The 27,034-nt window shown below is 50.0% G+C and overlaps 1 protein-coding gene across 19 annotated transcripts in view; it reads right to left on the reverse strand.

Annotated features, from left to right (window-relative positions):
- Positions 1-27,034, reverse strand: part of LZTR1 (leucine zipper like post translational regulator 1) — a 279,906-nt gene that overhangs the window by 36,224 nt on the left and 216,648 nt on the right. For 16 of the 19 annotated variants that reach the window (XM_065595073.1, XM_065595077.1, XM_005311754.4 and 13 more), the window contains 2 exons: positions 12,917-13,073; positions 1,788-1,914 (listed from right to left, as the gene is read on the reverse strand). In XM_065595073.1, coding sequence (XP_065451145.1) covers positions 1,788-1,914; positions 12,917-13,073 — 284 coding nt within the window. The other 3 variants (XR_010601021.1, XR_010601022.1, XM_065595083.1) reach the window with 2 other exon arrangements.

A 27,034-nucleotide genomic window follows, 5' to 3' on the forward strand; every position in this document is an offset into this window, starting at 1 on the left:
TTGCATCTACTAACGTGGCAAAGTGTTTTTCTTCACCCCACCAGCTGTACCCCTCACTCTGGACAATTGATCCAGCTCTCCCTTCCTTTTTTGAATATGTCAGTGTCAATTTTTTCAGGTGCCTGAATCTGAATGACACTGTCACAATTTCTGGATAACAGCTGCTGAGTGCAGGTTCTTGTCACAGGTTACTGTAGACTCCTAATGGCATTCAGTCTTATATCTCTTCAACTTGTATATCTGATTAAAGCCCTTCACAATTTCTCCCTTGCAAATTCTTCATGTCACAACCAATCAGGCTTGGCATGAGATTTCTGCCACTGGCATTCTAGCTGTCTTCCTGTCTAGCTTCCTCTCCTGCTTCATCTGTCCCAGGCCGTCTGTAAACCATGCTGATCAGTGAGGATGAAGCTGTCACCCTATCAAACCCTGAACTGAGGAGAGTTAGATGCCTCAAAAAGGGATTATCAAAAGCTAGCATGCTGAGTGGGGAGTTGCCTAAGCCAGTCAATAGGAAATGCTGAGGAGAGGGATGTAGCCTCCTCTTAAAGGGAGGTAGGTGCCTAACTTTGGTCTGAGGGAGGTGCTTCCCTCTAGCTGTGGGTCACAGCCATGAGCCTCTGGAGTCAGTCACCTACGCCGGGTCAGCCCTTTCTCAACAAAAACTGAGAAGCAGAAGGTGATGGCACCTTCCCTTTTACCAACAGTCCCATGGCTAAAGAACTCATCCACAATTTGGGAAACTCAGGTTCAAATCCCCACTGTGCTTGATGAGGAGCAGTGTTTTGAACCCAGGTCTCCCACATCCCACACAAGTGCCCTAACCACTGGGTTTGAAGATTGAAAGGTGATTTGATTACCATGTCCCTTGTATTTTCTTCGCAGGTACCAAAGGGCTCTTTAATGAGGAAGTCAGAATAAGAACCTGTGGCTGGAAGTTAAAGCCAAGTGCAAATTAGAAATAATACACACAGTGAAGGTGATTAGCCATTGGAACAAACTATCAAGGTAGGCGGTGGCTTCTCCATCTCTTTAAATCAAGATTGGACATCTTTTCTGGAAGACATACTTTAGTCATCCACAAGTTACAGGCCATAGAATCTTGCCCTTTTACACTGTATTGAGCCCAGTAACTACATGCACTAGCCAAGGGAGCTGGTTGGCCATGCCAGGGAGGAGACGTATGATACACCCTTAAAGGGTAAATTATTTACACCTGCAACCAAGTGGGAACTCAGCGAGACTAATCTACCCCCTAATGTATTGATGTTTTTTGTTCAATTGATTCTTAAATCTCTACCTCATAGCTTACATACCAAAGTTTATGCTTCATTCTATTAGCATCATTTGAGCTGCATTTCCATTTTTTAGAACATCCTTTTTGTTCTTCATGAACACTTGTTCCTTTCCAGTTAATGACCGTAGTTTTATGTGTGATTATTTGCTTCTTTTTGAAATTGTGGTAGGATATAGACCTTTTGTTATTCAACTAAGGTTTTGATTTCCTAACATTTCCCTGCTGGGATGGCAAATTCATTCACATTTTAGTCACTGTTGCTTAATGGCTCTATTATGTTTAATTTATAGGGGGAAAATCCTATGTGTTACTCAGATCTCAGTGAACAGAAGCCTATTCTCTTGTGTGCTTCAAAACAAGCTGATCCAAGAAGCAGTCTGTGGTACTAATAAATCATGTCTACACATGACATTTGTTACTGCTCTAGTAAATTACGACTCTTTAAAAAAGTTTCTAAGTTTCGGTAAATGGTTGATCAGAGTGCACACACCTGGAGCGGGCTGCCAGAATTGCCTTATGTGCTGGTCTTGGGTGGCCATCTAACAGGAGGATGATATCACAAAACTCGATCCCAGCTCCTTCTAGATAAGCCTTCATATCCTGAATCAAAGATGTTCCTGACAGAGGCAACACGGTGAAATGATTAAAAAGAAGACATTTCCAGGTGATCAGCTGTTATAAAGTTAATACACGGTTGTGCCACATCTACATACAGGTTTTCCCATGGGATCAAGGGAGTTGTTAGTAGGCAGGCACTTCATCACATTCTCAGAGCTATAGGAGGCCCCTTCTCGTATGCCATGGATAAGGCCAGGCCACGATCCCTGGAAATTTGTTCTGTATGTAAGGCTGATGCCCTTGGTGAGGTTCTACACCTGCATCCTTTTCCTCACCTCAGGTACATTTGCCTCAGTCCACCTCCTCACCCACTCGCAGCCCCTCTTGTGCCAACACTGCTAACCTCATACCCATTCCCCCTCCACTTCTCTTGCTGTCTCTGGAACGCCATGACATATCTTCAAAGATCTCAGCCACCCGCGACCTCTTCCTATCTTGCTCCCTCCAGCTCCTGGCTCTTCAAGAGATCTGGATCCCTCTGCAGCTGACATCTCTTATAGAAGCCTCTCCTTCTCTCACACCCCCGCCCTGAATCAGACTGTGGTGGGGTACGGGCCTTCTCCTGTCCCCTTGCTGCTGTTTCCAATACCTCCCTCCTCCCTTTCCCCTCCTCTCTTCTTTTGAACAGCACTGCATCTGACCTCTCTCCTCTCCCCCTCAATATTGCTGTCACCTACCATCCATCCAGCTCCTCCCCATCAGCCTTCCTCTCTGATCTCAACTCCTCACTCTCTCTTCCTCTCCTCACAATCTCCCACATTCAGCATCAGAGACTTCTCCTTCCATGGTAACAACCCATCCAACCCCTTAGCTGCACACTTTCTTTTCCTCCCCTCTTCATTCATTCTGCAGCCCTCAGTCAACTCTCCCATTCACCAAAAGGAACACTCATAGAATTTGGTCTCACCAAGCATTGCTTTCTTTGATCTCTGTTGCTGAGTTCCCTCCCTTTCAGCATCACCCATTGCCCCCCAACTCCCTCATGCCCTGTCACTGGTCCTTCCGCAACTTCGTCCTACAACATCAGTGACTTCTTAACTGCTCTCAGCCTTCTCATCCTTTCTTCCATTGATATAGTTGTTGATTCACTCCCTCTCTCCACCTTTGTCTCTTTTGCCTCTCTCTCTCACTGCAAGATCTGCCCTGTGACCCTTAATTTCCTTGGGCCTCCACCCAAGGAGATAAAAGATGGAGTACACCAACCACCTCTCAAGTTCCTTCTCTACCATGAATCTAATCAAGGTCCGAAGCAGAGGGGAAGGAGAGTGGGTAGTATGTATGATAGGGACCACAAATCTCAAATAACCTGTAAGGTAAATAACTTCTTCTTCTTCTTCAAGTGCTGGTCCCTATGTGTATTCCATTGTGGGTGACTGACAACTAGTACTCAAGAAAGAAGAGAGTGCAAGGATGCAGGTGGCAGAGTTGCATGAAGGACTGTTGCCCTATAGCATGCCCCATAGCAATCTTCTATTAAAGCATAATGACTCGCGACCATATGGCTGGAAGTCCACATAGCTGTTTTACGAATGTTAACCAAAGACACTTCCTCAAGCAATGTTATAGACATTGCTTGTGCTCATCCTGTGTGGGGGAAGGAAGGTGAGATAATTGATAGCAAGTAAGATATAACCTGAGATCCACCCAGAGATCCTCAGAGGAGATAGCTTGACCTTGGACACTTTCCACCGTGGCTCAAACATTGGGGGGGAAGAATTGCATCAGGAATGTTGGTTGGAAAGTGATCTAGATGTGTCCCTAAAAAGGATAATGTTATTCGGTGGTTGGATCGTCAGTTTCCCTGGTATGAACCAGGTACTCATGGTGTGTGCAATGAGAACACTGATCCACTACCCTCTGCCACCCAGTGGCTGCTAACAGGCACCAGAACTAGAAGTTGAATTCCGACAGAGCAGAGGACTCCAATCCTGGAATCTGCTAGGTTGAATTCTGGGGTCCTGAATGTCCCTGATTGTATTTAAAACCAAGCACAGGAACAAGAAGTTGTCCGTGTAACTGGGTCACACCTGCTCAGGACTGTTTCCCTTGCACTACCTGCTCCTACTACCTGACTCTGATCTCCTGGTAACCTGACCCTGCCTGCCTCTTTACACCTGACTCTCGATCTGCCCTCTGGCATATCTCAGAATCTAATCTCCTGGTATCTGACCCAGCCTGGCTCCCAACTCCTGGTCTGACCGCTAGGTCAGACTCCCCATGTCAGTTTGCATGGACCACTTAAGCCACAGGAGTGGGCTTGGTACCAGTAAAATGGAGCTGGCTAAACCTCTGGAAGCACTGGGCACTCCCAAGTGGGTCTGCCTGACTTCAGGCTGACAATTAAGCCTTGCAGGCCTAGGTCATTCAGATGACCTTGGAGAAAAAACTGTCACCTCCTTTCGTAACTGTTGTTCTTCAAGATGTGTTGCTCATGTCAATTCCATTCAAGGTGTGCGTGCACCCATGTGCACAGTTGTTGGAGATTTCTGCCTTAGCAGTATGCATAGGGCCAGCTGTGGTGCCCCCTGGAGTGGCACCCCCATGCGGCGGTATATCAGGCGCCGCCGTCCCGGCGCCCTCTCAGTTCCTTCTTGCCAGCAACTCCAACAGAGGGATGAGAGGGCGGGAAATGGAATGGACATGCGCAACACATCTCGAAGAACAACAGTTATGAAAGGTAGGTAACCGGTTTTTCTTCTTCGAGTGCTTGCTCATGTCGATTCCATTTTAGGTGACTCACAAGCAGTATCAATGGAGGTGGGCTTGGAGTTCACAGCTTAGTGGCTTGCAGTACTGCCCTACCGAAGCCAGCATTGTCCCAGGCCTGCTGGGTCAGCACGTAGTGGGACATAAAAGTGTGGACAGATGACCATGTGGCCGCTCTACAGATGCCCTGGATAGGCACATGGGCCAGAAAGGCTGCCGAAGAGTGGGTGGTGACGATTGCCAGGGATGGCACCTTCACTTGGTCATAGCAGAAGCGAATGCAGGCAGTGATCCAAGAAGAAATTCTTTGAGAGGATACCGGGCGACCTTTTATCCTGTCAGCCACTGCGACGAACAATTGCATCGACTTACGGAACGACTTGGTCCTATCCACACAGCTCTTCACCAGGATATACTCACACTGATATGCGCTACCTCTGCCTCAGGAATTCCACCTGACAAACAAGCTATCATCAATAAGCAACCACATGACTCCTGGGAAGGGATCACTTATGTAAGGGACCACACATCTATGTTCACCCAGGACCCAAAAAAGTTGCAGTCCTGCAACTATGTCATGACTTTCCCCTAGCAGGAAACAGGGATGCTTTAAGGTTCCAAAACCACTGAGCCACAACTCACAGATGGGCTCCATCCAAAAACTGATGTCTATATGCTTGTGGGGTGAAACCCAGCCTGACCAGGATAGCTTCCTTGACCTCCACATACAAGCCAGCCTGTTCATCAATCAGGGCCCTATATGCAACTGCCTCTCCAGTCAAAAATGGGGCCATCCTATCCTCCTGGGATGACTCTTCCCAATCAGCTGAACTAGCCACCCATTCAAATGTGCAGAGGAAGGCTTCTAGTCATCCTGAAGCTCCAGTTTTTCCAATATATGGAACAGTCTGCCCATAGAACCCACCCCTATGCTAGATTGACTCCTGGTAGCCCATTTCTCTAGCTGTTGTAAGAACCATTTGTGCCGCTGCTACTGGACCTCTGGCTAGTGTTGTTGTACAGGGAAATGTGCGTCCTGCTCTTTTTGCTGGGTTTCCAGGCACTAGAACAGAAGATTCTGAATTTGTCTCTGTTGCTCCTGATATTGTTGTCGGCCAGCAAGACTTCAGGTGCACACCACCTTCCATTCTGGTTGTGAGACAGGGGCCCCCTCATGACAAGGCCTGGTGATACAGAAGCTCTGCCTTGCTGCTCAATCAACCCTCCTTAATGGGAGGGGAAGAGGATCTTGGGAATCCCACCATTGGTTCCAAATAGTTATGTGGTGCACTCACTGCCAGAGCATCCCCTCATGCCAGGATTCAGCACTGCAAGGATTTCACCTTGAACATCTCCCATTTTGTTGGCCAATTGGTTTCTAAACTGGTCTTCTGGGTCACTCAGTCCTCCAGCCAGGTCACACTTAAAGTTCAGTCCCCTTCCAGGGTAACAAAAGTCCAATTAAAATAAAATATCCTGCCAACTGAATTTCTGCCCCTCTTGGGCCTGACAGGTCTCCCACTGCTTTTCCTCCCCAAGGACTCCAGCAGCTTCACCTGGGACCTGCGACCGATAGGCCCTATCTCAGGTTGTAATGGGCCCTCGCTCTCCTGCTCAGAGGGAGGCCACTCAGTCCGGTCCTGTCTGGCCAGGACCCGAATCCACAGGACAGCCAAGAGCCCACAGTAGGGCTGGGTGATCAATAGTCACAGTCAAGCTTTAGCTTGCGTTTGGGCGGCTCAAAATGTCAGCCCTTAAATAGAGTCTATAACTGAGCTGGGGGCTTGAGGAGGCTCAGGCAGCCAGCAATGAACAGTCTATCAGGGCTGGCTTTAGCCTGGGCGGAGCTCAGGTAGCCAGCAAAGCAAACAGTCTATAAGCGAGCTGGTAAGGGAGGCTCCTTCTTCAGGGCTAGAGCTTCCCTGCACAGTGTAGGGAGCCATCCATCCAAGGGTGGGGTGGCAGGGGGACGTGGGCCCACCCTATTCCACTGCGTCCCAGCCCAGGGCCCTGGCAGGGGAAGGATTGGCTGCCCCTGTGTCAGCGGGGATCCAGCTGCAACACGCTGACTGAGCCACACCTGGCTCTGCAGCTGGCTGCTCTGTGGCTGCCCCTGGGCCACTTTCTGCCTCCCCGAGGTTTGGTACCTGTGGCCTCCAGGCCTCTTCGGGCTCCTCAGGGCATATGGTCACAGGCACTCCGGGCCAATCCTCGTCGGCATCTGGGGACCAGGACCAGCCAGCCAGTTCCCCTCTGGGACACTACAGAACAGGCGGAGCATCCTTTTCCTCCACAGGCTCTGCCCCAGCTGTGCTGCCGGGCCTGCTTTTTATATTTCTAGCTACACCCCGGTACTTTCTGGGAGACCGGTCACTGTAGGAAGCGCTGCCCACAGTAGAAATTATTGGCAGCCCTTCCTGCAACCTCTGATTGACTCAGACCAACTGGTTAAACAAGACAGGAGTACCAGGAAGTTATCTGAGCAACAGGGTAGATCCCTGACATGCTGTTGAGACAGACCCTGCCTTGTTCCTGGTCCCTGGTTCCTTGCTTGGCTCCTGGTTCCTGCTCCCTTGCCTCCTTCCCAGTTCCTGGCTATTGATTCTGGCTTAAACTTTGGCTACAGCCCTTGGCTATTGACTAAGGCCTGACCCTCAGCTCTGGTTCCTGGCTACTGACTCTGGCTTAACCCTTGGTTCCGGTTCCTGCCTATTGATGCCGGCTAAACCTTCAGCTTCAGCTCAGTAGGCTACTGACTCTAGCTTGACCCTATGTTCTGGTTCCCAGTTATGGAACTTGACATGATCCTTGGCTCTAGGCCCTGGGTACACACTCTGTACACCCTGTACACACCCTGGGTACACACTTGACCACTCAGTCCAACTGCCTATGGCTCTAACTACTGGACCTGAATGCCCATGCCCTGGTTTCTGACAGCTTGCACAGACACTTCCGACACTCCATGGCCAACACTCCAGCAGGTGTTGGAGGGACTGGGCATTCCATTGTTCCATAGGGGCACCAGATCTGCAGGCACAGGTTGCCCACCTACAAGCAGAGATTTCAGCTCTGTGGTCCCAGGTGCTGCAACTTTTTGCAGAAAACCCTCCACAAGCAACCCATGCATAAGGAGATGCATCACACCTGGTGTGAGTGATAGCCCCACTATCCAAGCCAGGACCTGTGGTTTGATGGAGAATCCGGAAAATTCAGAGATTTCCTTAACCAGTGTCCTCATTGTTTCTGCTCCGCCCCCAGTCCTACCGCCTTGGTCAGGCCAAGGCGTGATTGGTAATTAGTTTCTGACCGGTGAGGCACTGGTTTGGGACTCCCCCCTGCTCCAGCAGAACAGTCTGGCACTGAGCCTTGTCGATGATTTTTTATTACCCTTGCTGCACGTGATCGCTGAAGCTGCCCTGAAGAACCTCTCGCAGGGACAAGGGCCAGCTGCCTCATAGACTGCACATTTCTGATGGCTTGTGGATGTCATCAAATGGAATGAAGCAGCCCAGATCTACCAGACTCAGTGAGGACTCAGTGAAGAGGTTCAGAATGTGTGGAAGCCACCATGGGCCTGGATACTTTCACTGATCTAGCCATCTACATTGACAATGGGCTACAGAAGCGGAGAGAGGAAAAGAGGGGTTCTATCCAGCCACCTTGCACACACCCTGCACTAACACCCTTGAGCTCATCCCCCGAACACATGCAGGTCAACGTGGACTGCCGACGTTTGACCACCAAGGAGAAGGAGCAACGTTGGCACAATTGAGCCTGCACTTCTACTGCAGCAAGTCAGGACATATACTCGCTTCATGCCCATCACAGACCCCAGCCAGGAAGGGATCAGGAGACGACCAAACTTGGACTTCACAGTGGGACTTGGCGTGGGCACAACCACAAAAATACATTCAGGGCTGACACCTCCCCTTCAAGTCTTGACAGGCCAACCCAGATATTTGCTGCATCTTCAGGTTCCAAGTTAGCTGTGCCTCCGTGGAAAAACTTGACAGCTGCCATTGCTGTGGACACTCACTGTTTCCAGGGCTGCTGCCAATTTCACAAATTCCAAGACAGCCCAAGCTCTGCAAATCCCCATCTGGCAGAAGTCCATACCAGACATTTTGGAAACCAGCAATGGGACATTCTTGTCATTGTGGCTGGTAACCCAGAAGACAGTGCCCATTGAAGCAGTAATTCAGGAACCTCACATAATCCTGCAGTTCAGTGTGATCCATTCCCTGCATTTCAGCATTGAGCATGTCAGCAGACCTGCCTCCATAGTAACAGCTGCATGTCCAAGGGTCCATTCCAGGCAATGATGAGTGCACTTCCATGTGTGCTGGGGCTCACAGCAAATGGCCAAACCAAGCCACTCCTGGGTCCGACCCCCCACATTCCTGATAAATACCAGGATTATGCAGACATCTTCAAAAAAAGAATGTGGACATTTTGCCTCTGCACTGAGACTATGACTTCCTACAATCTGGGGTGAAGGTTCCCTATGGCCATCTTTACACAATGTCTGAACCAGAACCAGTAGCTCTCCTTGCATATATTCAATAAAACCTGGCCCAAGGGTTTATTTGCTGCTCAACATTTCCCGCAGGGATGCCAGCCTTCTTCGCAAAGAAGAAAACAGGACTCTGCACCTCTTTATAGACTACCAGGCTTTGAGCCAAGTGACAATTTGGAACCGGTACCCCCCGTCCTTAATCCCTGAATTGCTGGACTGTGTAAGATACTCATGGATATTCACCAAACAAGACCTCTGGTGGGCTTACAATCTAATACACATCTAGGCCGGGGATAAATGGAAGGCTGCTTTGTGAACTTGTTACAGATACTTTGAATAACTGGTAATGCTCTTCGGACTGAACATTTGGTAATGTCCCTGTGATCTCGCAACACTTCATCAATGATATATTTAGGGACATTCTGGATCAATAAGCTGTCTATTTAGATGATATTTGTCTTTTTGGAGAATCCAGGGCAGCACAAACACCACATCAGGACTGGCTAGGAGAGGTAGCAGCAACATAGTCTATATACAAAACTGGAAAAGTGAACCTTCAACCAATCCTCCGCAGAGCTTCTGGGGTACATGTGCTCTGCATGAATCCAAATAAGATGGAAGCTGTTTACAACTGGGAGACACGTTGGAGTACTTGGGAAGTGCAGTGTTTCCTCCATTTCACCAATTTCTATCACCACTTTATCCCAGGGTTCTCACAGTGAACAGCCCACTTGACATCCCTCCTTTGGAAAACTGCAAAATTTGTTTGGTCATCTGAGGCTCACAAGGCCTTCAAACAGCTCAAAATCAGCTTCACCACTGCTCCTATTTCGGTGAATCCTGATTCAGCTCAAAAGTTCTTAGTGGAAGCCGATGCATCTAATGTGGCCAGATAGGCCACGCTCTCTCAGACGCATGGGCCCCAGCACCTGCTGCACATAACACTCACAGAAGTTCCAACACACAGAAAAAGAAGTACAAAATCCTCTATAAGGAATTGCTTGCGATTAAAGCCACATTTGAAGAGTGGAGTCACTGCCTGAAGGGGATGGACTGCATCCTCAGCAAGTTCGTGGATGACACTAAGCTGGGGGGAGAGATAGATATGCTGGACGGTACGGATAGGGCCCAGAGGGACCTAGAAAAATTGGAGTATTGGGCCAAAAGAAATCTGATGAGGTTCAACAAGGACAAGTGCAGAGTCCTGCACTTAGGACAGAAGAATCCCATGCACTGCTACAGGCTGGGGACTGACTGGCTAAGCGGCCATTCTGCAGAAAAGGACCTGGGGATTACAGTGGATGAGAAGGATGAGAACAAGTGTGCCCTTGTTGCCAAGAAGGCTAACGGCATATTGGGCTGCATTAGTAGGAGCATTGCCAGCAGATTGAGGGAAGCTCTTTTTTTGTTAACTATGTTAACTACCAGCAGCCTCCCCAAACCTGTCAGCTACCAACTTAGTTTAAGGATCCACTACATTCCAGAACTAAGGAGGCATGTTGAGGACATTAAGAAGGCTACAAATGGTATGAAGACTGCCTGAGACAGTCTTTTATGTAGGCCAGAAGATCTGGTTATCTGCTAAGAATTTTAACATGGGTAGGCCATCTCTCAAGCTAGACCTCCAATTGCTTGGGCCCTATATATATCAGAAAATCAACCGTTGCTTTCAAACTCTGCTTACCCAAATCCCTCAAATTGTACCAAGTCTTCCATATTTCCCTCTTGAAAGCATCCACAGAAAATCTCTTCTCTGACTGAATACAGCCATCACCCTACTAGTTCCAGTTCAGGGCCACAAGGAGTTTGAGGACTGAGCTGTACTGGGCTCCAGATTATTGTGGTACCTCATAGACTGGGAAGGCTATGGCCCCAAAGAGCAGTACTGGGAGCCTGCTGGTAACATTCATGCCCCTGAACTTGTAAAAGACTCACAAATGTCACCCACAAAAGCCTGGCATGACAATGCCACAGGGCACACCTAAAGAGAGGCAATGTGAGGATTCATGGGACTTGAAATTACATCTGCTGAAGGCCAAGCAGGTAGCCCTTCCACACTGCCAGAAGCCAGCCTTGACAGTGCCCGAGGCAATAAACAAGCATCCCAGGAGACCAGTCACTGTGGGGAGTGCCACCCACAGTAGTGATGATTGGCAGCCCCACCTCATATCTCTGATTGTCCCAGGCCTACTATTTAAGCCTGAAGGAAGTACCAGGAAGTTGTATGTGCACCAAGCCAGATCCCTGAATTGCTGCTGAGACAGACCCCTAATAATTCCTGCTTCCTTGCCTCATTCCTGGTTCCTAGCTATCGACTCCAGCTTAACCCTTGGGTACAGCTCCTGGCTATTGACTCCAGCCTGACTCCAGATTGACCCTAGGCTCCAGACCCCAGCTACCAACTCAGCTCCCTCAGGCTTGACCACCTAAAGCTCTAACCACTGGACTTTACTGCCCATGCCCTGATTCTGGACACAGGCTATCCTGTTACATACAGGCTACTGACACACATGCCATTGGTATAAGGGCCTCAACAGTAGTCTTATTATGCCCCATCACTCTCTTCAATCTGGTAGCAGTGATTAGTGTGCACTGACACTCCTATCCTGAAGCCTGCAGCAGGTCAAACCCATGACTCTTCTTAGCTCCAAAGTGGGGTTCAACCTACCAGCATGCCTAATCAGACCTTCAGTAGGGATTACTCATCCTCCTCTCCCCTCTGACTTGCAGACTGACTTAGCTCATCCTCCTTTTCACAGTGCTAAGCCCTGGCTTTTCTCCCACCACCCTAATACTCATAGGTTTCAAGATGAGAAACATTTTCCAAGGGATAGTTCTTCAAATAAGCTGAATGGTCTGGTCCACATCATGGAGCACGTTCCTCTACACAGCCCTTCAGGGATACTTCAGCTAATGGAGTGCAGGGGAATAATGGATACACTGGGGCAAACAACGTTTTAGCAGAGGGCTCCCAGCTGTGGAACACCATGTCACTAGGGTTCAGGAGGAATCTATCTAGGGACCTGAATGGCTTTCCATTGTAAGTATTTAAAAATAGAAGAAACTATAGCAATCTCTCTCTTCTTCATTCCTTCCTTTCCAGCCCTTACGAGAAATAGCTGGAGTGTCTGCGTACATATGAGCATGGGTGAATTTAAACCTTACTGAGGGAAGGATAATGCAAAGAGATGAATTTGCATTTCTTTCTTAATTCGGGCCTGTGGTCATTCTTATCTATTGAGGGGATTAGTTCCACAGCCTAGGACTTGCTCCTGTGACAGTTCTGTTTTCTGTATTCAGGAGCCTCCCACTATTTCTTGGTTGATGTTCCCACTGTTCCCATGGAACACACCTTTTGCAGGAGGTTGTGGCTGTGGAAGGAGAGGTGATCTCTCAGGTACCTACGGACAATCCTCCGACTTTCATTACCTTGAGCTGACGTTAAATGGGCAGCCAGGTTGTATTGCTAAATAGGTGAGACCAGCTGGAGCTTTTTCAGGGCTCATTACCAGATACAGTGAGTAGAAACAAATGAGCCCAAAGGTCACAAATGGGAATCACTGTGATTAGGTCTGTTTCTGATAGAGTGTCAGCAATCCTGAAGCTTAGTCAGTGCAAATATTGGCATGTCCTTGTATGAACCTAGGAGGCAGTATAGGTGCCGCTAGACTGAGTGAGCAATCAATGTCCTGCAATCTGCTATTCCTGAGTGTAGAAAAGGCCCAAGTCTCAAGAAAACAAACAGTGTGATTATTAGTTCAGGAAGGAAAATACATTACCAATATCCAGAGGCTGATCAGAATGTGTTCGAACAGGAGGCTGCTGTTTTCTTCGTACTATCTCCACTATCAGGGATGAGGAAAGATGCTCAAATTCTTTCATCATTATTACCTGATTAAAATGTGACTCTTTAACCACAAAGTTCAGGCAGTGTTCCTTAAAAAGTGAAAAACAGTCTCATCTGAGGAAACTCTATAATGTTATACAGAATAGAAGAAAAACCATTACAAAGCATCCATTCCAAAATACCCACTGAAGGTTTCCGATGGTATTAACCACGAGAAGAGAACTAGATAGTTTTGCACCAGAATCCTGAGAAATCAGTATCACGTGATAGTATAATCTTTGTTATTCTTTCTGATATTAAATACAAAAAGCTTCGTCAATGCAATATTATTTATGCATAAAATTAAGCATTCAAAATGGAATGCCCAAGTTAAGGTTAAGTATCAGAGGGGTAGCCGTGTTAGTCTGGATCTGTAAAAAGCAACAAAGAGCCCTGTGGCACTTTATAGACTAACAGATGTATTGGAGCATAAGCTTTCGTGGGTGAATACCCACTTCGTCAGATGACTGTGACAATCTTGAATGCACAACCTTGCCTCTATCCACGTAAGTGTATGTATTATGACACAATGTACTTATACAATTATGTAATCTCTCAAATAATGATAAATGACATCACACATTTTTATTCTAAACCTTTAGATCAGATGCGTAGCATCTTGTAACATATTCATTCGTGTATAAAGAATCATATCTTACAGTAAATGTAGTTCTTAAAGATGTGTTGTCTACCTAGATTTCACTTCTGGGGCACATGCACTCTGTATGTGTGAAATTTGATTCTTTTTGGCCAACAGTATCCATTGGGGCTGCGTCTGTGCCCTGGATACTCTCATGCCTCACACCTGAGGACATACAATGCAATGATAAACCCACAGAATTGAGTCTCAGAGCCTCAGAGCCTGGATCAACTGACTCAGGCTTATGGGATTTGGGCTTCGGGACTAAAAGTGGCAGTGCAGACATTCAGGCTCGGGCTAGAGCCCAGGCCTCCCCTCTTACAGAGTCTCAGAGCGTTGGCTCTAGCCCAGGCCCAAACTTCTAGGCTGCAATTTTATAGCCCCGCAGTCCGAGCCCCTGAGCCTAATTCAGGGGTCTTTTATTGCAGTGTAAATGTACCCATAAAGGCCAGAGAAGACCTAACAATCCCTCAGTTCCTTTGCCAATATAATGACAGGTTTCAGAGTAGCAGCCGTGTTAGTCTGTATCCGCAAAAAGAAGAACAGGAGTACTTGTGGCACCTTAGAGACTAACAAATTTATTAGAGCATAAGCTTTCGTGGACTACAGCCCACTTCTTCGGATGCATATAGAATGGAACATATATTGAGGAGATATATATACACACATACAGAGAGCATAAACAGGTGGGAGTTGTCTTACCAACTCTGAGAGGCCAATTAATTAAGAGAAAAAAAACTTTTGAAGTGATAATCAAGATAGCCCAGTACAGACAGTTTGATAAGAAGTGTGAGCATACTTACAAGGGGAGATAGAATCAATGTTTGTAATGGCTCAGCCATTCCCAGTCCTTATTCAAACCGGAGTTGATTGTGTCTAGTTTGCATATCAATTCTAGCTCAGCAGTCTCTCGTTGGAGTCTGTTTTTGAAGTTTTTCTGTTGTAATATAGCCACCCGCAGGTCTGTCACTGAATGACCAGACAGGTTAAAGTGTTCCCCCACTGGTTTTTGAGTATTTTGATTCCTGATGTCAGATTTGTGTCCATTAATTCTTTTGCGTAGAGACTGTCCGGTTTGGCCAATGTACATGGCAGAGGGGCATTGCTGGCACATGATGGCATATATCACAGTATCCCTGATAATGTCACAGCTAACCTGGTGGCTGAACTTTGTGATTTTGTCCTCACCCACAACTATTTCACATTTGGGGACAATATATACCTTCAAGTCAGCGGCACTGCTATGGGTACCCGCATGGCCCCACAATATGCCAACATTTTTATGGCTGACTTAGAACAACGCTTCCTTAGCTCTCGTCCCCTAACGCCCCTACTCTACTTGCGCTACATTGATGACATCTTCATCATCTGGACCCATGGAAAAGAAGCCCTTGAGGAATTTCACCATGATTTCAATAATTTCCATCCCACCATCAACCTCAGCCTAGATCAATCCACACAAGCGGTCCATTTCCTGGACACTACTGTGCTAATAAGCGATGGTCACATAAATACCACCCTATACCGGAAACCTACTGACCGCTACACTTACCTACATGCCTCCAGCTTCCATCCAAGACACACTACACGATCCATTGTCTACAGCCAAGCTCTAAGATATAACCGCATTTGCTCCAATCCCTCGGATAGAGACAAGCACCTACAAGATCTCGATCAAGCATTCTTAAAACTACAATACCCACCTGCTGAAGTGAAAAAACAGATTGACAGAGCCAGACGAGTACCCAGAAGTCACCTCCTACAAGACAGGCCCAACAAAGAAAATAACAGAACACCACTAGCTGTCACCTTCAGCCCCCAACTAAAACCTCTCCAGCGCATCATCAGAGATCTACAACCTATCCTGAAAGATGATCCTTTACTCTCACAGATCTTGGGAGACAGACCTGTCCTCGCTTACAGACAACCCCCCAACCTAAAGCAAATACTCACCAGCAACCACACATCACTGAACAAAACCACTAACCCAGGAACCTATCCTTGTAACAAACCCCGATGCCAACTCTGTCCACATATCTATTCAAGTGACATCATCAAAGGACCTAATCACATCAGCCATACCATCAGGGGCTCGTTCACCTGCACATCTACCAATGTGATATATGCCATCATGTGCCAGCAATGCCCCTCTGCCATGTACATTGGCCAAACCGGACAGTCTCTACGCAAAAGAATTAATGGACACAAATCTGACATCAGGAATCAAAATACTCAAAAACCAGTGGGAGAACACTTTAACCTGTCTGGTCATTCAGTGACAGACCTGCGGGTGGCTATATTACAACAGAAAAACTTCAAAAACAGACTCCAACGAGAGACTGCTGAGCTAGAATTGATATGCAAACTAGACACAATCAACTCCGGTTTGAATAAGGACTGGGAATGGCTGAGCCATTACAAACATTGATTCTATCTCCCCTTGTAAGTATGCTCACACTTCTTATCAAACTGTCTGTACTGGGCTATCTTGATTATCACTTCAAAAGTTTTTTTTCTCTTAATTAATTGGCCTCTCAGAGTTGGTAAGACAACTCCCACCTGTTTATGCTCTCTGTATGTGTGTATATATATCTCCTCAATATATGTTCCATTCTATATGCATCCGAAGAAGTGGGCTGTAGTCCACGAAAGCTTATGCTCTAATAAATTTGTTAGTCTCTAAGGTGCCACAAGTACTCCTGTTCTTCTTTTTGCCAATATACAATCCCAGAAGAGTAGGAAACAGTAGATACAGGAAAGGAAGTGGATTGTGTAAGCCATGTGAATAACACACCTTGAAGGTGTGTTACAAGGTAAATAATTGTCCCTTTTTCTTTAAGTGACTGTCCATATAGATTCCACTTCTGATGACTATCCAGCAGTGACCTTACAGTGGGTTCTTGGAGTCCTATTTAAATAATGAATGCAAGGCAGTTCTACCAAAGTGGGTGTCTGATCTGAAGTTTCAACTAAGGAAGAGTGATGGTAAAAGTGTGGACTGATCCCCATGTCGCTGACCTGCAAATTTTGAAAAAGGGATGTTTCGTAGAGAAGCTGAAGAAACTGCCTGAGCTCTGGTGGAATGGGCTCTCATGAGCATGGGTGAATGTGACCCAAGGCGCATCTGTATTCACATCCTACGCAGTACTGCAATACTATTTGTACAAAATAGCCTTGAAAGCTAATAACACCTTGGTCAATAATATAAATGTAATATAAATCAGGAAGGCCAAATCACACTTGGAGTTGCAGCTAGAAAGAGATGTTAAGCGTAACAAGAAGGGTTTCTTCAGGTATGTTAGCAACAAGAAGAAAGTCAAGGAAAGTGTGGGCCCCTTACTGAATGAGGGAGGCAACCCAGTGACCGAGGATGTGGAAAAAACTAATGTACTCAATGATTTTTTTGCCTCTGTCTTCACGAACAAGGTCAGCTCCCAGACTGCTGCACTGGGCAGCACAGTATGGGGAGAAGGTGACCAGCCCTCTGTGGAGAAAGAAGTGGTTCGGGACTATTTAGAAAAACTGGATGAGCACAAGTCCATGGGGCCGGATGCACTGCATCTGAGGGTGCTAAAGGAGTTGGCGGATGTGATTGCAGAGACATTGGCCATTATCTTTGAAAACTCATGGCGATCGGGGAAGGTCCCGGATGACTGGAAAAAGGCTAATGTAGTGCCCATCTTTAAAAAAGGGAAGAAGGAGGATCCGGGGAACTACAGGCCAGTCAGCCTCACCTCAGTCCCTGGAAAAATCATGGAGCAGGTCCTCAAGGAATCAATTCTGAAGCACTAAGAGGAGAGGAAAGTGATCAGGAACAGTCCGCACGGATTCACCCAGGGGAAGTCGTGCCTGACTAACCTAATTGCCTTCTATGATGAGATAACTGGCTCTGTGGATGAGGGGAAAGCAGTGGATGTGTTATTCCTTGACTTTAGCAAAGCTTTTAAGCTTCTCCCACAATATTCTTGCTGCCAAGTTAAAGAAGTATGGGCTGGATGAATGGACTGTAAGGTGGATAGAAAGCTGGCTAGATCGTCGGGCTCAACGGGTAGTGATCAATGGCTCCATGTCTAGTTGGCAGCTGGTTTCAAGCGGAGTGCCCCAAGGGTCAGTCCTGGAGCCGGTTTTGTTTAATATCTTTATTAATGATCTGGAGGATGGTGTGGACTGCACTCTCAGCAAGTTTGCAGATGACACTAAACTGGGAGGCGTGGTAGATACACTAGAGGGTAGGGATCGGATACAGAGGGACCTAGACAAATTAGAGGATTGGGCCAAAAAAACCTGATGAGGTTCAACAAGGACAAGTGCAGAGTCCTGCACTTAGGACGGAAGAATCCTATGCACTGCTACAGACTAGGGACCGAATGGCTAGGTAGCAGTTCTGCAGAAAAGGACATAGGGGTCACAGTGGACAAGAAGCTGGATTTGAGTCAACAGTGTGCTCTTGTTGCCAAGACGGCTAACGGCATTTTGGGCTGTATAAGTAGGGGCATTGCCAGCAGATCGAGGAACGTGATCGTTCCCCTTTATTCGACATTGGTGAGGCCTCACCTGGAGTACTGTGTCCAGTTTTGGGCCCCACACTACAAGAAGGATGTGGAAAAATTGGAAAGAGTCCAGCGGAGGGCAACAAAAATGATTAGGGGTCTGGAGCACGACTTATGAGGAGAGGCTGAGGGAACTGGGATTGTTTAGTCTCCAGAAGAGAAGAATGAGGGGGGATTTGATAGCTGCTTTCAACTACCTGATGGGGGGGTTCCAAAGAGGATGGAGCTCGGCTGTTCTCAGTGGTGGTAGATGACAGAACAAGGCGCAATGGTCTCAAGTTGCAGTGGGGGAGGTCTAGGTTGGATATTAGGAAACACTATTTCACTAGGAGAGTGGTGAAGCACTGGAATGCGTTACCTAGGGAGGTGGTGGAATCTCTTTCCTTGGAGGTTTTTAAGGCCCGGCTTGACAAAGCCCTGGCTGGGATGATTTAGCTGGGAATTGGTCCTGCTTTGAGCAGGGGGTTCGACTAGATGACCTCCTGAGGTCCCTTCCAGCCCGGATATTCTATAATTCTATGATAATTGTGAACATAGGCACCGACTCTGCGGCGCACCCATGGGGAAAAATTAGCGGGTGCTCTGCACCCACAGGCAGCCAAGCTCCCCCCTCCTCGTCTCCTTCTCCTCCCTCCTCGAGCACAACACATCCCCGCTCCTCCCCCTCCCTCCCAGGGCTTCCAGCCGCCCGCTGCCTAACAGCCGTTTGGCAGCACTAAGGACTTTCCGGGAGGGACGGGGAGGAGTGGGGATGCAGCGTCCTCCAGGTTGGAGGCCGAGAAGAGGCAGGGCAGGAGCAGGGGCAGGGACTTGGGGGGAAGGGGGTGGGAAGGGGGAAGGGCTGGGGTGGGAAAAGGTGGGGTGGGGCGGGGACTTTGGGGAAGGGGTGGAATGGGGGTAGGGCAAGGGCCGTGCAGGGGCGGGAAGAAGCGGGGCCAGAGGGGTCGAGCACCCACCGGGTGACAGAGGGGAAGTCGGCGCCTATGATTGTGAAACATATGTAACATTATATATGAAATTATAAATGCTCTCTATGTTATTAGAGCATGTTTAAGACCAAGCAACAGAGGGTCCTGTGGCACCTTTAAGACTAACAGAAGTATTGGAGCATAAGCTTTCGTGGGTGAATGCCCACTTCATCAGACTAACACGGCTACCCCTCTGATACTGTTTAAGACCAGATTGCCTAGCCTAGGTAAAGCCGATAAACCAATTTGTCTTAGACAAAGGAATTTGTTTAGCCCTAATTTACATATTAGCACTAAACAAAGCCATCGAGCTAAATCAATTTGGGGTTATCCTGAGACTGAACTCAGGAGACAGAATAAGACGGTTACTCACCTTTGTAACTGTTGTTCTTCGAGATGTGTTGCTCATATCATTGCAATTAGGTGTGTGCACGCCGCAAGCACGATCATCGGAAGATTTTTACCCTAACAACACACGGTGGGTCGGCTGAGGCGCCCCATGGAGTGGCGCCCTCATGGCGCCAGATATATGCCCCTGCCGACCCAGTGCCCCTTCAGTTCCTTCTTGCCAGCTACTCTGACAGTGAGGAAGGAGGGCGGGTTTGGAATGGATATTAGCAACACATCTTGAAGAACAACAGTTACAAAGGTGAGTAACCGTCTTTTCTTCTTCAAGTGCTTGCTCATATTGATTCCAATTAGGTGACTCCCAAGCCTTACCTAGGCGGTGGGGTCGGAGTTAGATGTCACGGAGTGAAGGACCGCTGAACCAAATGCCACATCATCCCTGGACTGCTGCACTATGGCATAGTGGGAAGCGAAAGTATGCACGGATGACCAAGTTGCTGCCCTACAGATCTCCTGTATGGGCACATGAGCCAGAAAGGCAGAGGACAAAGCTTGAGCCCGAGTAGAATGGGCAGTGAGGCGGGTAGTTGAGACGCCAGCTAAGTCATAGCACACACGAATGCATGATGTAATCCAAGACGAGATTCGCTGCGAGGAGACCGGGAGGCCTTTCATCCGGTCTGCCACTGCTATGAACAGCTGGGACGTCTTTCTAAAAGGCTTTGTTCGTTCAATGTAAAAGGCGAGAGCCCTGCGAACATCTAGGGAATGTAGCTGTTGCTCCCATTGCGAAGCGTGTGGCTTCGGAAAGAAGACCAGAAGGAAGATGTCTTGGTTGACCTGGAAGGCAGACACCACCTTAGGGAGGAAGGCGGGGTGTGGTCGCAGCTGTACCTTGTCCTTATGGAACACTGTATATGGTGGGTCCGATGTGAGGGCCCGAAATTCTGAAACTTGTCTCGCCGATGTGATAGTGATGAGGAAAGCTGTTTTCCAGGAAAGATACAGAAGACAGCAGGTGGCCATCGGTTCGAAGGGGGCACCCATGAGTCTAGATAGGAACAGATTGAGGTCCCATGTAGGGGCCGGATGATGAATTTGCGGGTACAGACATTCCAAACCCTTGAGGAACCTGCTGACCATGGGATTGGAGAAAACCGAGCGCCCGTTTTCGCCCGGGTGGAAGGCTGAAATCGCTGTTAGGTGTACTTTGATAGATGAGACAGCTAGGCCTTGCTGTTTTAGGGACCAGAGATACTCCAGGATGGTAGGTACTGGTACCTCCAGAGGACAGTATTGCTCAGGGCACACCAGCAGGAGAAGCACTTCCATTTGGACAGGTATGTGGACCTAGTGGAAGGCTTTCTGCTACCCAAGTGTACTTGCTGCACCGAACTGGAGCAACGCAGCTCAGATTGAGTCAGCCATGCAGCATGCAAGCTGTCAGGTGGAGGCATAACCTGCCGTGTTCCTGAGTGATCAGGTCCGGTCACAATGGTAGAGGAATTGGTTTGGTCACCGACAGATTGAGGAGTGTGGTGTACCAGTGTTGTCTGGGCCACGCTGGAGCGATCAAGATTAAGCGGGCCTTATCTCTGCGTAACTTCAGAAGGACCCAACAGAAATGGAGGGAAGGCATAGAGCAGGAGGTCTTTCCATGGTATTAGGAAGGCATCTGACAGGGAGCCCGGGGAGCGTCCCTGGAGAGAGCAGAGCACCTGGCACTTCTGATTCTTGCGAGAGGCGAAAAGGTCTATGTGGGGAAATCCCCACTCAGAGGCGGCAGGTTTGTATAATTTTTGGTGGTGCCCAAAATGGTGGTGCCTCCCCTCGTTCCCACCCTGTAAGCCAATATAAAATGAAGCTACAACACGTCGGCGCCACAAGATTACAAGGATCAATTAAAAGTGGAAAGTCAGAAGTAGCACTTGCCTGCTTCAATATACAGTATTATATTTTGTTGCACCGGTTGTTACGAAGTGGGAATGTTCTTAATGTTTTTTCTGAATACTGTGTGGGTGCCTCAGTTTCCCCTGCAAGGTGCCAACTGAAGGTGTTGGAGACAAAGAGATCAGGTGGCCTTCTTGTCCGGAAGAGACACAAAGGCCAGAGAAGGAAGTGTCAGTTTGGAGCTGGCTGGGGAAATGGGGAGAGGCCCCAAGATGGACCTGACTGAGAGGTCCTGTTTTCTGTACCTACAAGCTCTCTTTTAGACTGTGTTCCTGTCGTCTAATAAACCTTCTGTTTTACCGGCTAGCTGAGAGTCACGTCTGACTGCAGAGTTGGGGTGCAGGGACCTCTGGCTTCCCCAGGACCCCACCTGGGCGGACTCACTGCAGAAAGCGCATGGTGTGGAAGGGTATGCTGAATACTCTGAGGTCAGACCCAGGAAGGTGTCTTGCCCTGGAGACAGTCTGCTCAGAGAGAGGAGGCTCCCCCAGAGTCCTGACTGGCTTTGTATGGAGTAGTTCCAGAGCATCCCAGCATCCCCTTCCACACCATGTGCTTCCTGGAAGTCCGCACCGGCACTGACACTCCCTCCTCTGGCCTTTGTCTCTTTTCCAGGCATTAGGAGGCCACCTGATCTCTTTGTTCTCCAGCAGCTTCAGTTGGCACCTTGCAGGAGAGCGGCCCAGGCCATCAGTTGCCCGGACTCCGGAGACAGGGTTTCGGCCATTCTCTGTGCAGACAGCATCACACTGGCCCTCTAGGGCTCTACAACAATCACAACCCCTTATCCCACCATCTAGATCCTTAAGAAATGCATAGGGGAAACTGAGGCACCCACACAGTATTCAGAGAAAACATTAAGAACATTCCCACTACATAACACCTGTATACGACTAGTTATATACTTTAAAGGGTGTAAAATAATCAAGTATTGTGCTAAACACAATGATACTCCAAACTGACCACCAAATTTAAGTTGCGTGTTTTTCCCCCCAGGTGAGGGCTCTGAGGTGGGGCTGTGGATGACAGTACAGGAGGGTGCTCAGGGCTGGGGCTCAGGGTTGGGGTGCTGGGGGCGCAGGCTCTGGGGTGGGACAGGGCTGGGTATAAGGAACTTGGGGTGCAGACAGGCTGCCCCAGGGCTAGGGCCAGAGAGGACTCCCACCCCACCCCACCCCACTAGCAGCAGCAAGCTCCGGAGGAGGGACTCCTCCTCTACTCCCCCAAGCACACTCACTCTGCACCACGGTCACTGCACGTGCTCCTAGGGCCTCTCTCAGGTCCAGAAAGCCCACTCGCCTTCCCTATGGTGGGTACGGGGGGGGCGAAGGGGGGTTTGCCATCATGTGTGGCCTCCCCTGCTGCTGCCCCTCACCCTAGCCTCACTGGGGGGGGATGGGGGAGCTGGCCCTTGCCCAGCGTTGGGCAGGAGAGGGGGCTGCAGGGGGAGGGTGTGGATCACAGGATCAAATACTCACTGAAGCCCCAGCAGCTGCTCAGGTGAGTGAGGTCCCCTCCAGATGTCTGTCTCCGGGCCGGAAGCCCCCCTTGGCCTCTCCTGCTGGTGGCTACTGGGGGAGGGGAGGGAGGGCTGCAAAACATGTGTGAGTGTGCATCCTCCCTCCTCCCCTGTCCCGCTTCCCCTCCCCCTGTGCTGCTATAGCCCTAGGCAGCACAAGCAAGGGAGAGGCACCAGCTGTTTTCTTTCAGGGAGGCAGGGAAGCTCCGGGGCAGGGGGGACGCTCCGGGGGGGGGGTGGGGGGTGGCGGCGGGGGCCGGGGCCCACTCCAGGCAGGGCCAGGGGAGAAACCCAGCTCCAGATATTTTTGGTGGAGCACAGCCCCCAGCCCTGAATATTCCTGGTGCTCAGGCACCATGGGCCCATATAACTCGCCGCCCCTGTCCCCACTTCCAGAAAACAGAATGGATAACGTCCGGATGTATCGACCACTCGTGAGCCAGGAAGGACCTGCTGAGGCGATCTGCCAAGATGTTCTGGACTCCTGGGAGAAATGACGCTACCAGGTCGATGGAGTGGGCTATGCAAAATTCCCAGAGGTGTATGGCTTCCTGACAGAGGAGGGACGACCGCGCTCCGCCTTGCTTGTTGATGTAAAACATGGCCGTTGTGTTGTCTGTGAAGATTGTGACACAACGGCCCTGAAGGTGTTCGTGGAATACCTGACATGCCAGGCATACTGCTCTCAGTTCCCTGACGTTGATGTGCAGGGTTATTTCTTGTGCGGACCAAAGACCTTGTGTGCAAAGGTCCGCGAGGTGAGCGCCCCAGCCCAGAGATGACGCGTCCGTGGTGAGGACTAGAGAGGGCTGTGGGGCATAGAATGGCATCCCCCGGCAAAAAAGGCTGGGGTTTAGCCACCAACCCAGAGAGGATAAGACCTCCGTCGGCAGCGTGAGTACTGTGTCCAAACTGTCCTGGCCTGGACGGTACACTGACAAGAGCCAGGTCTGAAGTGGGCGGAGGCGTAGTCTGGCATATCTGGTCACAAAGGTGCACGAGGCCATGTAGCCCAGAAGACCGAGGCACGTGCGTGCTGTCGCGGTTGGGAAGCTTTGTAGGCCGTGAACAATGGTCATCATGGACTGGAAGCGGGACTGTGGCAGGTATGCCTTGGAGAGATTCGAGTCCAGGACCGCCCCAATGAAGTCTATTCTTTGGGTTGGCTCCAAAGTGGACTTTTCGGTGTTAAGCAGTAGGCCCAGTTGCCTGAACAAGCTCATGACGAACGGAACATGAGACCGCACCTGTAGCTCGGAACGACCCCGAATGAGCCAGTCATCGAGGTACGGAAACACTTGGATCCGATGTCTGCGGAGCAAGGCCGCTACGACAGCCATACATTTTGTGAAGACCCTTGGCGCTGTGGACAGGCCGAAGGACGGTAAATTGGAAATGCTGCTGGTTGACCACAAAGCGAAGGAACCGCCTGTGCGGCGGGTAAATTGCTATGTGGAAGTATGTGTCCTTCATGTTGAGGGCGGCATACCAGTCTCCAGGATCCAGGGAAGGGATAATGGTCCCCAGGGAAACCATGCGGAACTTCAACTTTACTATGAATTTGTTGAGTCTGCACAGGTCCAGGATGGGCCGAAGTCCCCCCTTTGCCTTGGGGATTAGGAAGTAACGGGAATAAAAACCCCTGCCCCTCAAGTCCTTTGGTACCTCTTCCACCGCTCCAATAGACAGGAGCGCTTGTACCTCCTGTAAGAGGAGTTGCTTGTGAGAAGGGTCCCTGAAGACAGACGGGGAGGGAGGGTGGGAAGGGGGGGGCGAAACAAACTGAAGACGGTATCCAGTTTCCACGGTGTGTAGGAACCAGCGATCTGATGTTATGCGGGACCACGCAGGGAGGAAATAGGAGAGGCGGTTGGAGAAAGGCAGGAAAGGATCCTGCAAGGAGACCAGTGCTCCATCCTCGAGCACACCTTCAAAAGTTTTGCTTGGGCCCCGCTGATGGTTTTGCAGGGCCCTGATTCTGGCCTGATTGAGGACCAGATTGTTGTCTCCTATTACCACGACCACGCCTTCTAGTGAAGTCTTGTCGCAGTCGAGGCTTAGGGTAGGTGCGCTGCAGTTGGGGCTGGAAGGGCCTACGTTGCGTCACCGGGGTATGCATGCCCAATGAGCGAGTGATGGCCCGGTTATCCTTCAGACTCTGCAGTCTGGGATCAGTTTTGTCTGAAAATAGACCTTGGCCATCAAAGGGAGGTCTTGTATAGTTTGCTGCAGCTCCGGTGGAAGACCGGACACTTGCAGCCATGAAATGCGGTGCATAGCCACGCCCGAGGCTAGAGTCCTAGCCGCTGAGTCCGCCGCGTCTAAGGACGCCTGCAGGGATGTCCTCGCCACTTTTTTGCCCTCTTCTAGCAAGGCCCCAAACTCCTCCCTGGACTCCTGGGGAACCAACTCCTTGAACTTCCCCATCGAGTTCCAGGTGTTATAGTTGTAATGGCTCAGGAGGGCCCGCTGGTTAGCTATCCTGAGCTGCAGAACACCTGTAGAATAAAACTTGCCCCCGAACAAATCCAGGTGCCTAGCGTCCTTGGACTTAGGGGCGGGCGCTTATTGGCCATGCCTCTCCCTCTCGTTTACAGACTGTACAACGAGGGAGCAAGGTTGGGGGTGGACATTCAAATATTCATAATCCTTAGAGGGCACCATGTATTTCCTCTCCACCCCTCTGGCCGTAGGAGGGATAGATGCCGGGGACTGCCAGATCGTATTGGCATTAGCCTGAATGGTCCGAATGAACGGTAAGGCAACCCGTGTGGGGGCATCGGCCGATAAAATGTCCACCACAGGATCCTCAACTTCCACCACCTCCTCCACCTGTAGGTTCATGATTGTGCCACCCTGTGCAGCAGGTCCTGGTGTGCACAAAGATCTATAGGCGGTGGGCCAGAGGAGGACGTGCCTGCCATAGCCTCGTCAGGCGAGAATGAGGACAATCCCTGGACTAGTGGATCCTGGGGAAGGTCTGGTTGAGGAGGGTCCGGTTGCCCTAGGTCCACCCCACTAGGGGCATGAGCTTGTTCAGATGGCAGGGCGGTCGCCTCCGAGCCTATCGGGGGAGGACGGCTCACAGTGGTTTCAGGCACCCTAGGCTCCGAATGAGCTGAGTGAGAAGCGCCTGAGGGAACACCTCGGGCTTGGTGGTATGCCCAAGGAGTCCAGAAGGACCATTGTTGGGGTCCTTGGTCAGGATCCTGTCCTTCATCTGGCCCCTGGCTAGCGCCATCTGCGTCTTGGCCCTGGACGTGGTAGCCACTCGCCGCTTGGGACGACATCGAATTTGGACGTGAAGGCCAAGGTGGTGCCGAACGTGCCTGCTGCGTTGAACTGTCACGGTCTGTCAGTCCGCTCCTGGGAGCTGGGGACCGGTGCCAGGGCCCCGAGCGGTACCGTGATTGGGATTGGGACCGATGGTCATAATGGTGCTGGGAGGCCGATCTAGGTCTCGACGAAGACCGACGGTGCGGGCAGTGCCGGGATCAGCTGCGAGATGATCGGTGCCGGGACCGGTGCCAAGAGCTGGATCGGTACCGATCATACCGGGAGGGAGACCTTCGGGAGGCGGAGCGGCGCCGCAAGTATGACCGGCGCTGAGATGGAGATTGGTACCGGGACTGTGAGCGATGCCGAGACTGGGACCATCGGTGGGACCGGGACTGCGACCTGGACCGGGATCGAGATCGGTGCTGACCTGTCTCGCTCTGATGGAGGCCTCTGATGGAGGCCGCATGAAGGCTGGCTTCCCTTAGATGGAACAGTTCCCACCAGCGGTGCCGGAGGGTGAGACGGTCCAGGCTCAGTTAGTGCGATCAGGTCGCGAGCGGTGGAGAAGGTCTCCGGAGTGGATGGCAGGCCCAGCTCAACCACGGTGTGCACCAGGGAGCTTATATGCACCGGACTAAACGGTGCTTGCGGCGCCGGAATCGACGGTGCCGGAGTTGGCGCCTTCGTGGTGCGGTCCGGCACGGCGCGCTGCTCCACTGGAGCCCCAGGCGGTGCTTGCAACTGCAGAGGAGCAGCA

Source organism: Chrysemys picta, chromosome 4 (genome assembly GCF_011386835.1).
Source record: "Chrysemys picta bellii isolate R12L10 chromosome 4, ASM1138683v2, whole genome shotgun sequence".
Classification (NCBI taxonomy): Eukaryota; Metazoa; Chordata; order Testudines; family Emydidae; genus Chrysemys; species Chrysemys picta.